This window comes from Anabrus simplex, chromosome 1, assembly GCF_040414725.1.
Source record: "Anabrus simplex isolate iqAnaSimp1 chromosome 1, ASM4041472v1, whole genome shotgun sequence".
NCBI classification, from domain to species: domain Eukaryota; kingdom Metazoa; phylum Arthropoda; class Insecta; order Orthoptera; family Tettigoniidae; genus Anabrus; species Anabrus simplex.
Genome location: NC_090265.1, coordinates 1177292698 through 1177309826, shown reverse-complemented (window position 1 = coordinate 1177309826; position 17129 = coordinate 1177292698). Strand labels below are relative to the sequence as shown.

The 17129-nt window shown below is 37.0% G+C and overlaps 1 protein-coding gene across 2 annotated transcripts in view; it reads right to left on the bottom strand.

Moving 5' to 3' along the window:
* LOC136858164 (hemicentin-1) overlaps positions 1–17129 on the bottom strand; it is a 709155-nt gene that overhangs the window by 279819 nt on the left and 412207 nt on the right. For both annotated transcript variants that reach the window (XM_067137503.2, XM_067137504.2), the window contains exon 28: positions 15180–15452. In XM_067137503.2, coding sequence (XP_066993604.2) covers positions 15180–15452 — 273 coding nt within the window. The remainder of the gene's footprint in view (positions 1–15179; positions 15453–17129) is intronic.

The window sequence follows — 17129 nt, the reverse complement described above, 5'->3', positions numbered from 1 at the left end:
AGGAGAGAAAGTATCGACATGTAGTCGGGAAATACCCAGCGCATAACAGGACCAATCAAAATGGTGTCAGACTCATAGAGTTATGCCAAGCCCACGGTATGGTACTGAAATCCACAGCTTTTAAAAAGCTTCCTAAAAAACAAGAAACGTGGATCTCGCCAAATCCTAACTTGGGTGAATTTCAACTGGACCATGTGGCTATTAGACGGAAGTTCAATAGTGAAATACAAAATGTCAAAGTCCTCAGGGGAGCTAATTTAGACTCGGACCATTACATGTCGAAGATAAAGATCAAAATCATCCCCAGAAGGAGAGACAAGGTCCTTAAACATACAAGCAAACGATATGACCCAGAGAAAATTTTAAATTCAAAAGAATACCACCTTGTGACAAAGGATATACACAAACAAAATTGGGATCAAATAAAACAGAACTTATTATCAAAAGCCGAAAAATTTGCCCCTATAACAAAAGTCAAAAAACATGCTTGGTGGTCGGAAGAATGTGACGATCTATTGAAACAAAGGAAGGAAGCATGGCACAAATGGCAGTCACAATGAACGGAAAGCAATAGACAAAATTTCTTGAATATCAGAAATATGGTCAATAAAAAATTCAAAACAATTAAAAAGGCTTACGAAAATCAGATGCTTGTTCAAATAGATGACGACTTCACCAAAAACAAGACAAGAAGTTTCTACAAAATCTTTAAACAGAGAACAACGAAGTACAAGCCACCGACTATACAGTTACGGGACAAGAATGGAAATATAGCACATAACAACACTGATAACTGCAGGATACTAACTAACTACTTTGAAAATCTCCTCAACTGTGAAAAGCCAGTAGAAAAAATGACATTTAATGTCCCAACAAATACCAATCCTGACTCACAGCTGCCAACCTTCGAGGAACTAGAAAAGATCGTTTCGAGCTTTAAAAACAACAAAGCATCGGGAGAAAACCAGATCACAGAAGAAAGCAATCATCTAACAAGAATCAAAGTGAAATTTACCCCAAAACGCTTCTACCAGAAATCCAAGGCAAACAAAAAATTGGACACAGCACAAATAAAAACATCAAATCTCAGGGAAACATGGGAAAAAATCCCAGCCAAAACTTGGAACGAATTCCACGAAAAAATCATGAAGAGTGCATCAGACTAAATCCCACTACAGAAAAAGAGCAGACACCCGTTTTGGAACACCGAATGTGACCAAGCCATATTGAATAGAAAAAACGCATACCAGAAGTTCATTAGCAACCGTACACCTGAAAACGAAGAAAAATTCTGCGAAGTCCGCAGACAGACCTCTAAACTCATCAGACAAACCAAGAGGAAATACCTGGAGGACCAACTGAGGTCGGCCGAACAGGACTTCCGCAACTACAACAACAGAGATTTTTACAGCGTCTTCCGCAACAGATTAAATGGGTACACACCCAAGAACCTCTGCTTCAGAAAACAAAATGGAAAATTGGCACTCACAGATGATGAAAACACCAAGGAACTCGCGAGATACTTCGAGTCACTACTCAACTGCCCAGAACCAACGGAGAGGTTTACACTTAAACCCCACCCGAACCCAAACCCAGACTCATCCCCACCTACACAAGAGGAAATACACCGACACATACAACGACAGAAAAACAACAAGGCATCCGGAGACGACGGCATCATAGCAGAGCTTCTTAAACATCTAGGAAAGAATTCTCTCCAAGAACTCACACAAATCATACAAGAAATTTGGACAACAGAAAAACTACCAGAAAATTGGACAAACGCCCTCCTCGTTCCACTTCACAAAAAAGGTGATCGAACAGATATAAACAATTACAGGGGAATTTCCCTGGTGCAAGTCACATACAAAATCCTCTCTGCAGTCCTCCTCCAAAGAACACAGGAACAACTAGAACCACTCATAGGTGAATACCAAGCGGGCTTCAGGCCCCACAGATCCTGTGCAGAACAGATACTCAACCCGAAAACCATCTTGAAACTACGACACACAAGAAAACAACCCACAATCTGCACCTTCGTGGACTTCCAGAAAGCATACGACTCCATTGATCGGCAATCTCTCTTCCAAGCACTGAGTGAGTACAGACTGGACAACAAGACTCAAAAAATCATCAGACTAACTCTCACCAACACAACCTCCCAAGTAAAATTCATGGGAAATATATCTGAAAAATTTCAGATAAAAACCGGTGTCCGACAAGGAGATGGACTTTCCTCACTACTCTTTAACATAGGCCTGGACAAAATCATGAGAGAATGGGAACAAGCTCTAAAAGCTCAAGGAAATTGGCAACCATTAAGTATGACAAGAAGACATGTAAAATTCTCCTGTCTCCCTTTCGTAGATGATCTCGCGATCCTTGCAACAAACGAACAACAGGCAATCAGCCAAATCGAAACTCTCAAGAAATGCTCAGAAAAATTTGGCCTACAAATCTCCTTCTCAAAAACCAAGGTCATGTGCAACCACTGCAGCCTTCAGAATTTGAACACGAAATTTGGCACAATCGAAAAAGTAACTGAGTTCCGATATCTCGGAGAAATTATAGTACCAACAGGAAAAGAACAGAAGGCCCTCGAGGTCCGCATCCAAAAAATGAAGAGAGCCCTCGGCTGAACGCAAAACATTTACAACAAAAAATGCCTTTCAATCTTCACTAAAATTCGACATTACAACACGAGTGAAACACTGGATCTCCACAGGAAAACAGTACTCGAAGACATCCTGAAAGAGGAACGTAAAATCATCAGAAAAATTCTCGGCCCAAAACTGACTGATGAAGGATATAGACTGCAATAACCTTGCGGCCGACATCAGAAAAAGACGCCTGAAATTTTACGGACACATCAAACGCCTTCCAGAAAACAGACTGACAAGAATCTTACTTGAGGCAACAGAAAACATCAAAACAAATAGGTGGACAACAGAAATCCGCCAAGACCTGGAAAAATCAGGAATCAAAGTGGCCGACATCGCTAACCGAACCTGCTACAGAACGAAAATCAACAAGTGGGAAGTAGAGTCAGAGAGAAACCACAAGAAGAAGACAGGAGCTAAGTGGACAGAACGAAGAACCACGATGAGAGAAAAACTGAAGGCTGCCTGGCAAAGAAGGAAATGCACAACTTCTAAGTGAGCTTTGCGTGATCAGTTTTCTGGTCTTTTTCGCATCTAATAATAATAATAATAATAATAATAATAATAATAATAATAATAATAATAATAAATAATAATATATTTTTAAACATTATGCTCTAACAGAAATGAAAACTACTGTTAATTTAAATTCTGAAATATTGAAAGGATTACACAAAAATAAAACAAACAAAATACCTTCTAATAAAATAATTACACTACAACTCTAAACTGCACTTAGGTGAATCTGAAGTATAACAGGTTAATTGAAACAATAGAACTGAAGTTAAAACTAAATACTTAATACTTAGAAAGATTATTATTATTTTTCTACAACATGCTAACAGAAATTAAAACTGCCCTTAATTACTCAACAGTTGAAAGTACAAAGGAAGATATTTAAAACAGTGGCTCAGCAACTTCTCTTGAAACTATTCTGGAGGCTTCAACTACAAATATCAAAATACACAAATCAGCCAATTTACTCAACCATAGGCCAACAGTGGAATATTTGAACATGAAGAGCAGCAACAATCACCAGAAATGCAAAGACTTAAATAACTTGTCAGTGAAATACCATACATTCTGTCAGTCTTTTTAATTTCTTTAACTAAATTTACAATGTTAATGGTGTTGTATTGTTCATTTAAAGAAATTGCTTCCTTCGTGATAGGTGCAATAGATCCAAAAATGCTATATGAAATATCACGTCTAGTACATATATGAATGTAAATATAGAAAATTTGGAAGGTAGCTTGCAATTCCATGTAATATTCTGTCTTTATAAATAACTTACTGCACCCATCTAAATTGGTCATTAACCCTAGAATCATAAAGTCCCCCCAGTGTAACACGAATCATAAACTTTCATCTGTCAGACTACCAAAAAGAAAAGCACTTTAATAACATTAAAAACCCAACATTTTACACAAAATACAGAATATTATACTTAAAATACCACACTTAGTGATGACAATACACTTTGGCCAGTTTTTCCTCAATAGGCACATTCAATGCACTGTTTTGCCTGATGATCAAGACAAATGTGCCTTCGGCATGTCTTACAAAAGAATCGGGTCATTCTTCTTTTCTTTGATGGACAAAACGCACAAATTTTTCTTCCTTCAGCAGTACCTGATTGATGCTCTTCAGGAATGCCATCTTTTCCAAGAATTTCAGCGATGGTCCTCTTCAGGCTGCGCCTCAAAGTTGGTGTCTGAAGTCTCTCTTGCAGCTTTGGAGCCATTAGCATTTCGGATATATCCTTTGCAAACTCTTGCCTTGAAAGTGGCTTTTGGCCTTTTTGAACAATCTTATGAACATAAATAATGTATCCATTGACAAGTGATGTATTAATCATACTATAAATGATACACATTGGCCATCTTCTCGTTTTTCTTGAAGAGGACATCAATGTTGACATTTCATCGAAAGTGTCCACGGCAACTTTAGTCCCCTTGTAGTCTTCCGCCATACCTGGTTTCCCACTGGCTGCTATTGTTCCTACTTCACGGCATGTAGAAAGGAGCATTACATTCTTGTTTGGTTTTCCTTTATAGGATACCATTGTTTTTATACCATCATAACAAAACATGGAGGACCTAAGCTTTCTTCCTTTGACTGTTTTCATCTCTGGCGGTATCTGTGGCTTGTCTTTTCTCATTGTTCCAATGATTGTCAGGTTATGGTCGCAATGCAGAGAATCAGCCAGATGAACTGAGGTGAACCAATTGTCGGTCGTAATATTTCTGTTTGACCCATGTATTGGCTGGGTAATTTCATTCACGAAATACATGGCCAAAGGGAGGTTTGTTGGATTAGTACCTTTACCAAGATATGGGATCGCATTGAGCATGTACTTCATTTTAACATCACATAACAAAATGATTTTTATCCCATATTTATTGGGCTTTTTGGGCATATACATGCGAAATGGACAGCGGCCTCGAAATGCGATCAGCTGTTCATCAACTGTCAAGAAACCTCCTGGAATATAGTTACGAGTGCAGGCTGAAACAAACTGATCCCAAAGCTCACGTATAGGTGCAAACTTATCATTTTCACGACGCAAAGGTCTGGTTGTCTTGTCGTCAAATCTAAGACTGTTTATAAGAAAGTCAAAACGGTCTTTTGACATGCAAGATACATAGCGTGATCCACTGAAACTAGAGTCAAATAATTCTTTAGAGTTCACATGGTTACTTTTCTGAGCAGCTGACAGTACTAACAGACCCATGACAGATTTAATTTCTACTAAATTAGTTGTGCAATTGGTTGAGGTTATATTTCAGTATTTTTTATTTTTATCAGTGATTTCAGTATTGGTGTGAGTAACTATTTGGTTTAGCATATCATCAGACAAAAATAAAGTGAAAGCATCTATTGGACTTCCCACTTTTGCTCCATCATTTACTGGCCTTTGTCTCGTATAAATAATATTTCGAGCTGGTGTTCGGTTTCCAGCCCTTTGTGGCTTTTTTGCGGACCACTTACGACCGTCTCGTCCTCTGAGAATCGTTTTCCTTGGAAAAATTATATTTGGGTGGCTACTGTTGTTTCTATCATTATCGTTATCACTGTCAGATTCCGAATGTTGATTACTATTACTTGCCTGATGTGAGCTCTGAGATGAAGTTTGAAGTTCTTCACTTGCTGATTGGTCGCTTTCATCTTCTGAGCTGTTGAGCAATGAGGTAAGGTCGGCATCACTGTCTGACCAATGCAATGATTCTTCTACAACATCTTCAACTTCACTTACATCACTTTCATTACCACTAATGTCTCCTGAAGAGAGTGGTTCGAGTCTAATTCAGAAAGAACTGCCGCTATCAATTCATCATCGTGCGCTAGATTTTCCATTTCAGTATCCTATTAAGCTTATGTATTAGCAACAAAAAGCATTACTGTAATAAACAAAATATTCGCACTATTTACAGCTGTGTACAAATCACGAACACTTTCACAAATCATAAACTTTCATCTCTCAGACGATGGTCATATTGCAGCGAACAAACAACTGGACCTTTATGCTTGAAACCAAAGTCAGCACTGATTGTTGATAGCTGAGGAAGAATAGATGGAGGGGGAAGTCACAGTTCATTATCGTCTGGAAATTCCCGTGGAAACTACAGAGGTGCGTAGTCTGGGAGACAAAAGTTTATGATTCTAGGGTTAATAGAAGGAAAGGAAGAAAGTTTCATTTGCAAATAAAGGTATTCTGATCTACATTCAATACAGCCGGAGGAACAGCTGTATAAGTGTCCTTGACCAAGCGAACGTAGCAAGCAGCATGTACGGGCTGAGAAAGGGAGTTTATTTCCTTTATTTCAATCAAAAAAAAATCAATCAATACTGATCTGCATTTAGGGCAGTCGCCCAGGTGGCAGATTCCCTATCTGTTGCTTTCCTAGCCTTTTCCGAAATGATTTCAAAGAAATTGGAAATTTATTGAACATCTCCCTTGGTAAGTTATTCCAATCCCTAACTCCCCTTCCTATAAATGAATATTTGCCCCAGTTTGTCCTCTTGTCACCAGGATGTGCTGATCAAGGCTAAATACCATGTGATTCTGCTGAGGGAGAAGTTGGATGTGCACAACCTCATATTAGAAATAAAATATTCTGTAATTCTCTACAGCAGAACTGATGAACCAATGACCATTCAGATAAACCAATAGGAAGAAATTCTAAAGGTAACACCTACCCATGTGCAAGTTAATACAAGGGGAGAGGTGACAAATACAAATGCTCTTACATAAAATTTTCTTTACTATTACTTTTATGGAGGTGATATTCCATGAGAGAAATGTTAAGTCAACTTGGAGCAACGAGGAGTGAGCTACGCTCAACATGAAGCTACAGCAAGGGCAGTCGGCAGTGTTAAACTTTACAAGACTGAACTCGGCTCATTCCAAGCCTAACTGTTTGCCTGTTGTACTCAGAGTAATCCTACAAGTCTGTGTTAGTGGAAAATATATGAACAAAATTTAATGCAACTTTTATCATGAGTAAAGATATGTTAAGTATAATTCTATAGGAAAAACCATATGTGTTGAAATCTGGTGGTGCAAAATTCCAAAATTTGGTGTTAGTTTCAGTACCCAACCGGAAACTATGAGGACATCATCATGTCACCAAATCAATGTGGGATGACCAACGCAATACCAACCAAGGATCCACATCAGCAGTACTCAGCGAGGGAAATAATCATCACCATGCTCGCCTAAACTGAAGTTATGCAGCCGCATCAAAGTAGTCACACATCCAGACCTAAGGAACAGGACATCCGACATCTTGTAGACCTACCAGAGGAAATCGACCAGCATCATCTAAAAATAAGTATCATTTTATGTCATCAACCTTGCATTTCAGTAGATTACAGTGTGATCTTCTCAAAGTAGATATTTCTATTAAATTAGTTGTGGAATAGACATTTTTTTTTCTCTTCTAACTTTACGGTGTTGGTTGAATAGAAGCAAGAGTGCTGTACATCTATTTAGCATTGGAGTGCAAGTTACTATCTTCAAATTTGACTACTATAAATATACAAAAATAACGAATTAATAATAATGATAATGCCAACAATTAATGATTCAATTAATTATTTTTTTGAATGAATTGAATCCAACCGCGTGTTGAGATAAAACTGATGGTATAATTACATTCTTCAGGGATCAATTCCATGTGTTTTAATATGTTCTCATTTGAATCAATGGGCAGGGAATAAAAGTTGCAAATTAATAATAATGCTGAATTAAGTAGAAAATTCAGATCGGGAATAGTTTAAAGTGATATTTGTTTATCAAATAAATGAGTAGAGTTATGTGATATTTGCTGAAGAAGCAAAAACGTTCTCGATTCAAACTGATGGAAAATACGGTATGGCATTAATCCATTTCAATCAATTTGGAGCAGGTAATTTGTGCTGTGTAATGAAAGATATTAATGAGCACATATTGCTAATTAGAGCAACCAATGGCTTACAGGAAATTAATAATCATTCAATAGGAGGCTCAACAAATAATAAAAATTAAATTAACTATTAATGCTGATTTATGTGAGTATAAAATCAGCATGAATCTGAAGTAAATATTCTTCTAAGTTAGGATAAGATTTAGATCTAGAAAATTAATTCAAGGAAGCGATATCCCACACCCAATCACTAATTTTCATAGGTGAGAATTTGAAAAGGATGGATGGAAATTGAGGCGAGTGAAATAAAAATCAATATGAAAAATTATGCCAATAGGTTACGTAAAACATTTAAATAAACGTGTATTTGTGTGCATGTGTGTTGTAGATTAGAGATATGCTTGTGGAACATATTCTTATGTCATATCATGCCATGTGTTATTCATGAAGGGATCTCTGAACTTCACACGTTCTGTTGTGGTGGAAGTGTCAGATTCTGCCGAACTCAGGACAAATTTTAGGAAGAGTATAGGGAATTTCTGTGTTCTATTTGCCAACATAATTTAATATTGTTAAGAGATGGTTCTGAAGTAATAACTTGTGAAATGAAGATCAGATCATATTACAATCTATTGATGAAAGGTTAGCTAATGAAACTGAAGAAAGTAAATAATTGTAAAAGCTGAAATGAATGTTAAATTATCATTTGATAATGTATGACCAGGAAGTGATATAAATAATTAATTATAAGGATAATAATCAACCTGTATGGCCAAATCAAACCTAATAATAATGCTAAATGGACATTAAATTAATAATTCATCCCTAAATAAGGAATAACAAGTGGGATTATTAAACCAACATTGAAAATGATAATAATCCAGAATTTATTAATTTTCAAGAGGATAAAAATGTTCAAATTAATTCTCGTGGATTAAACCTTAAAAATTGAATTCTAATTATTAATTAGAGAGACTATAATAATCATACAAGTGATGTGATTTAATTTAATACTTAATTAATTTAATTATGAAGATATTATAAATGAAAGCTTTATTAATGTAAATAGCAGATTGATATACATAATAATTGAATAGAAGGAAATGTGAAGATGTGAAAGTAGATTCACAGTTTACGTAAATATTGTACAAAGTATTAGATAATTATGAGTGATAGGGATATCTTTGGACCACATGGTCACTGAGACTTATTTCAGACAGTGAATTAAGCAATTTAAGAGATAGTCAATTATTCTCATATAATTGTAATTGATAGTTAACCAAAATTTTGAAAATTTTAAGGACATGAAACTCCATGAGGTGGATATTTAAACCAATTTAACTTTTTTAATTGACTTTTTGTCATGTTAGGACAGATTCAACTTTGTTGTGAGAATATTTCTCAGAGTGAAACTAATGAGAGTTATTTCTGGTTAACTTTCAATTAATCTCAACTTCCCACGTGGTAACCAGAGAAGAAGAAACCCATGACTTATCTTAAAATGAGTTGATTATTTTGTAAAAAGGTCACAGAAGTGAGATTTCTAATTTTATAATGAATTCAAGCCAGATAGAACTACAAGAAGAAAGTTGTTTTGTTTCTGATTTTGTCAATAAAGACCAGCAGTTTTCTAATTTTTATATGATTTCACCACAAGCCTAACCAATCAGAATCCCCTTTATTATAATTTAATTAAATGCCTCTATAAAATAAAGTCAGCTACATGAATGTTCCAAGCTGAGGTACCTCATGTTCACTAGCTGAGCAAACCCAAAAAAGGGGGCACTACCAACAAAACTACAGATATTTAAACAAAAAAGAAAGGTATATTATTTCCTATTTCCCCAAACCCAGATACAACAGTGGGCTGCCAACAGTGGGGTTCGAACCCACTATCTTCCGAATACTGGATTCTGGCCGCACTTAAGCGACTACAGCTATCGAGCTCGGTGATCACAGTATCACAAACAAAATACTTCACTCCGAGAACATCAACAAAGCCGCCATTTTGACAAAAACCAATCGCTGCACATGGAGATTACAACCTTGAAACGCAGTTGAAACAGATGACTACTGACTGCTTACCTCGGCATCTCAGTTAACACGTGTTCACCAGTGAAACTCCTGCTAAACAATAACTCCCTGACCAATAACTCTCCAACCAATAACTCTCTTGTCACCGACAAGATCATCTCCTTGTATATGTCCTGGCCAGACTTCCAGAAAGATATGTTACAAGGAATACCTTCTTGAAAATTCTACAGTGCCTAGTACATAGACTATAATGTACAGAATATTCTCCATCGTTCTAGTGCCAATACCATTCTGGAAGTTACAGTGTGTTTCACAATTATGGATTACAAATTATATATACAGGTAAGAATGAATTATATACAGGGTCTTACATTAATTGAACTGATATAAATGTCTATATACAGTGCATATTTCATGACATAACCTAACAAACAACGTGATTGTATCAAAATAATGGTAATAATAATAATAATACTAACTGGATGTAACACTTAATAGCCAAACATACAAGTAATGACGTTGATAATAATAATAATAATCATAATAATAATAATAATAATAATAATAATAATAATAATAATAATAATAATAATAATAATAATAATAATAATAATTTGAGCTCAACACTTGTATTATTTACCCATGGGTGAGTAAATATTGTTTTCAAGTTATATCCATTTATCATCCTTGCATCATGCTTTGGCTGTAAGAATACTGGGCTTCATGTTGATTAGTTTCTGAGAATCGTAGTCACTGAGAATGAAGGATGCTTGTTTCAATATTTGTTTTAAATTCTTTTGAATATTATCAGTTGGATCTTTTTTTTTATCAATTTCAACAAATTTTCCGAGAAATGTTTAGGTTTTTAGCATATATGTCTCTTTGTTCATAATTACTATAGCATTGCCCTTGTCCACTTTCGTAACTATCAGATCATTCTCATTGATTTTTTGTTTCAAAGAATCAATGGCTTTTTAGGAAATAAAAGAGCTGTAGATTTATTGATTTTGATTGGGTTAGAGAGTTTTTATGAACATTGAATCTAATTTCTGTTTGATTGTCAACTGGCAATTTCTGTATAGCATTCACTGCTTCAGCTGTAATGGCAATAGCATCTTTTGATTGAAAGCTAGTAGGCCAATTAAATTTAGGACCATTTTATAAGATATTAATATCTGAGGCACTGAGTTGGGTGACAGAAAGATTTATAACAGGGTCGTGAAACTTCAAGTTTCTCGAAGTGGAATCATTAGTCTGCCTATTATATGAAGGCGAGTTTCTACCAGAATTCTTATTATGCATGAGTGTGTTGAATTTGTTGTCTAGAGTGGTCTGTCTTTTCTGTTTTTTGGTGTTTACATTGGCCATTTTCATATTTGCAAATTTCTGAAAAATCCCTTTCTAAAGGGGTTAGGGTGGATGAAGCAGACAGATGTGCTTCATATAAATTAGTGTTAAGTAGAAATTTTTTCTATATAAGAACTTAATTTCATTTCTAACCCATAGTGAATTAGATTTTTATTTTTTTTATCTTTTTGCTAGTTGCTTTATGTCGCACCGACACAGATAGGTCTAACAATGAATTAGATTTAAACTGGGTTTTCAGTACCGAAAAGATGTAGTGTTCTTGTTTTGATTAATCTTCAAGAAATTAGGTATAAGTTCATTATGTAAACATTTCTTCAAAAAAGCAATGCCCTTACCTCTTTTTAATAACTTAATCTTGTAATTCAAATAGATGTTAGCTTCATTTGCCTGGCTGGCATAGTTATTGCATTAAATAAATTTCATTTTAAAGCCCATATTATCGTTCACCACCTATGAAATCAGTCAGATATTCCACCTGCCTTATAACTAATAATTGTTAACATCATCAAGCCAACAAGAACAACTCAATTTTATCTTATTGGAACTATCACAAATGTTTAACATTTTTGACTTCAATAATAAGAACTAAACATTGTGCTCCATAATATTCTCTCAGTTTTAATCAACATATTCAGCAAATTGAATCATATTTTAACACAACATCATGCCAAAAGGACACAATTACCATTTTTTACTGAACTATCTCACGTGTTCAACATCTTTATATTCCATTTTAATAGTACCAAATATTGTGTTCCAGAACATTCCAACATTTGTAACATGAATTTTTAACCGACGTATTTGGTAATCCGAATCATTTTAATGTGTTTTTTGTCTTTGTCCATTGTTCTTAATCTTAATATTATTCGGCTGATGATATCTACAAGATAAATGAAACATTTTCAGATTTTTAAATGTTAATTAAATAAATAAAAAAGTTGTTTAGTATTGTAAAGGTGGAACATTTGACTATACCTTTTGATTAAGTTTATGAATAAAAATATGGGCTTTATAATGAAATTTATTTTATGCTCTGATACTTTGCCTTCATTTGGTTTGGGTAGCTGGTGTAACATCAGGCTGTAAGCTACCTTTTGCACGAAACTGATGTCGTTGTCATGAATTTCTGAATGCAAGGCTCGTATCATTCTTGAAAGCAACTTCCTCAATAATCCCTCTGTTGACCTGCTGAGCCTAACACAGCAGGAGATTTTCTTAAAGGGTTTTCTCCCTTAGCCTTTGATGTCCATTTACCTCAACGTACAATTCAAAACTATAAAAACTTCTATAAAATTCTGAACTGATACAACCAAACACTGCTTTTATTTATGGGAGATTTGTGCTAGCAACATCCATTCAATAGCTCCAGTTTGTCCAGTTTTCATTTATCCATTGATTGGTGTGATCAACTATTTGCAGGAGTGTTGATTCAGGAAAGGAGAACTCCAAGCATTGATTGGAATATATGCACCCTGAGCATGACCTCTGACTCCTGACAGATGTAGCACTATATTGTGACAAAGAGTGTGCACATTCTCAACAAGCTAAGCATAAATTATTCAGTCTTGTTATCTACGGCAGTCTGTTAAGAATCTATTACGTTAGTAAGAAGATCACAAGAGTTGCTTCCTACTGCTTGATTTTCTGATGCATCTCCTCTAATATTTGAAGAAACTCACGTTCTTTTACAAGATATTATATTTTGCTTCTGAGATTCTGCTTCCTCAGGGACTGCAATAGCAGTAGTTGGCTTCTATTGGAACAGAATGAGAAACGGAGAATTTTTCTTCACCAGAAAAGATGTCATCTAATTGTTTAGAATTTGTGTTATAATTAATATCTTCTTGCCTATCATATTCATCATTGTCTGACTTTTGACATTCACCTCTGGTTGATTTTTTATCACTTTCCTCTTCTTCAACGAGAATATCCAGTATCCAGTAATCTGCTTCTACTCCTTCTTGTCAATGTCTTTTAACAATTAAGCAATATGCCACAATCACATCAAACACACCCAAGACTCAAGACCTGAACCAACAAATAAAGAAAACTGAGTAACCGAGAATGGTCTCGTGGCAGAGATATTTTTTGGGCTAATGCAAGCTAATGAAAAAGATATCTTTCCTACTCACTACTGGTCTCAACTCACATTGATGTACTCACTCCCCTCAGTCTTGAAACTATAACTAGGAAGGTATCAAGAGTAACAAGTTTGTCAAAATAAAACAAAAATACACTGACTGACAGAGCAAATGCAACACCAAGGAGGAGTGGTTCGAAACGGATGAAAGTTGGGGAAAAAACAGAGTCGGCACGGAGGAATAATTGATGTTTATTTCAAACCGATATGCAGGTTACACAATGCGCACGGCATCGACTCAGTAGGATGTAGGACCACCGCGAGCGGCGATGCACGCAGAAACACGTCGAGGTACAGAGTCAATAAGAGTGCGTATGGTGTCCTGAGGGATGGTTCTCCATTCTCTGTCAACCATTTACCACAGTTGGTCGTCCGTACGAGGCTGGTGCAGAGTTCACAAACGGCGTCCAATGAGATCCCACACGTGTTCGATTGGTGAGAGATCCGGAGAGTACGCTGGCCACGGAAGCATCTGTACACCTCGTAGAGCCTGTTGGGAGATGCGAGCAGTGTGTGGGCGGGCATTATCCTACTGAAACAGAGCATTGGGCAGTCCCTGAAGGTACGGGAGTGCCACCGGCCGCAGCACATGCTGCACGTAGCGGTGGGCATTTAACGTGCCTTGAATACGCACTAGAGGTGACGTGGAATCATACTCAATAGCGCCCCAAACCATGATGCCGCATTGTCTAGCGGTAGGGCGCTCCACAGTTACTGCCGGATTTGACCTTTCTCCACGCCGACGCCACACTCGTCTGCGGTGACTATCACTGACAGAACAGAAGCGTGACTCATCGGAGAACACGACGTTCCGCCATTCCCTCATCCAAGTCGCTCTAGCCCGGCACCATGCCAGGCGTGCACGTCTATGCTGTGGAGTCAATGGTAGTCTTCTGAGCGGACGCCGGGAGTGCAGGCCTCCTTCAACCAATCGACGGGAAATTGTTCTGGTCGATATTGGAACAGCCAGGGTGTCTTGCACATGCTGAAGAATGGCGGTTGACGTGGCATGCGGGGCTGCCACCGCTTGGCGGCGGATGCGCCGATCCTCGCGTGCTGACGTCACTCGGGCTGCGCCTGGACCCCTCGCACGTGCCACATGTCCCTGCGCCAACCATCTTCGCCACAGGCGCTGCACCGTGGACACATCCCTATGGGTATCGGCTGCGATTTGACGAAGCGACCAACCTGCCCTTCTCAGCCCGATCACCATACCCCTCGTAAAGTCGTCTGTCTGCTGGAAATGCCTCCGTTGACGGCGGCCTGGCATTCTTAGCTATACACGTGTCCTGTGGCACACGACAACACGTTCTACAATGACTGTTGGCTGAGAAATCACGGTACGAAGTGGGCCATTCGCCAACGCCGTGTCCCATTTATCGTTCGCTACGTGAGCAGCACAGCGGCGCATTTCACATCATGAGCATACCTCAGTGACGTCAGTCTACCCTGCAATCGGCATAAAGTTCTGACCACTCCTTCTTTGTGTTGCATTTGCTCTGTCAATCAGTGTAATTTGCAACACAGAGGAAAATATCACATGACTAAAGAAAAGTTAATATAGCTCACCTTAGGTTCTGGAAGACCAGTGGAGGAACAGTCTAGCATGATGCTTGCACCTATCAACTCATTCCTTGTTAGCAGTGGTGCAGAATTCACAAATTTTGGAGGTATTAACACTTTAACTGTAATGTCTGCACTCGTACGACCAGCTTCATTAACTGCTAGACAGGTGTATACTCCTTCATCATCTTTTGTGATCCTCCTGATTTTCAGTGATTTTCCTCCATCTTTTGGAAGTCTACGAGACTTTTTGGTTCCTATATTCAAATAGCTGCGATCCTTAGGAAAAAAGAAAGACATTATTGATAATGTAAACATAATTCTATTGAAAGTGTAAACATTTTTTATTTTATTTTTAACCATAGTTCATAGAAGGATCAAGAAGTGACAAAATGTAGGCAGTTTGATTATGATGAAAGTTGTTAAAGTGAGATTTTGGAACATTTTTATACAGGGCCAATAACAGAAATAATATTAACTCCTTACCATGGACATGCAGTCTGTGTAACTATGGTAGAAAAATAAACTACTGTAGTACTTTTTCTCACATCTCTCAGGTTTGCTCATTAATTGTACCAGTTTTTATCAGTGTTATTATAAAGAAAACTGAGTCATTGTTCTGCAGATTATTATTACAAAGAAAGTGGAATTTTTTTCTATGCAGTAAAACTGAGAAAATAACTGTTTAAACACTCTATGGAAAGCATGTCTCTCTATTTCTCATGTCTTCAATCACATCATCAATCACTACTGATCTGCATTTAGGGCAGTTTCCCAGGTGGCAGATTCCCTATCTGTTGTTTTGCTAGCATTTTCTTAAATGATTGCAAAGAAATTGGAAATTTATTGAACATCTCCCTTGGTAAGTTATTCAAATCCCTAACTCCCCTTCCTATAAATGAATATTTGCCCCAATTTGTCCTCTTGAATTCCATCTTTATCTTCATATTGTGATCTTTCCTACTTTTAAATCGCCACTCAAACTTATTCGTCTACTGATGTCATTCCATGGCATCTCTCCACTGACAGCTCAGAACATACCATTTAGTCAAGCAGCTTGTTTCCTTCCTCCCAAGTCTTCCCAGCCCAAACTTTTCAACATTTTTGTAATGCTACTCTCTTTCATCAGAAATCACTCAGAACAAATCGAGCTGCTTTTCTTTTTTCCAGTTCTTGAATCAACTAACCCTAGTGAGGGTCCCATACACTGGAACCATACTCTACTTGGGGTCTTACCAGAGACTTATAAGCCCTCTCCTTTACATCCTTACTACAACCCCTAAATACCCCCATAATGATATGCAGAGATCTGTACACTTTATTTACAATCATATTTATGTGATTACCCCAATGAAGATCTTTCCTTATATTAAGAACTAAGTACTTACAATGATCCCCAAAGGGAACTTTCACCCCATCAACACAGTAATTAAAACTGAGAGGACTTTTCCTATTTGTGAAACTCAAAACCTGACTTTTAACCCCGTTTATCATCATACCTTTGCCTACTGTCGATCTCACAACATTATCGAGGTCATTTTGCTGTTGCTCACAATCTTCTAACTTATTTATTACTCTGTACAGAATAAAATCATCTGCAAAAAGCCTTATCTCTGATTCCACTTCTTTACACATATCATTGAAATATATATAAGAAAATATAAAGGTCCAAAATTACTGCCATAAGGAATTCCCTCTTAATTATTACAGGGGCAGATAAAGCTTCGCCTACTCTAATTCTCTGAGTTCTATTTTCTAGAAATATAGCCACCCATTCAGTCACTGTTTTGTCAATTCCAACTGCACTAATTTTTGCCTGTAATCTCCCATGATCTATCCCATCAAATGCCTTAGATAGGTCAATTGCAATAGAGGCCAATTGACTTCCTGAATCCAGGATATCAGCTATACCTTGCTGGAATCCTACAACTTGCGCTTCAGTGGAATAACATTTCC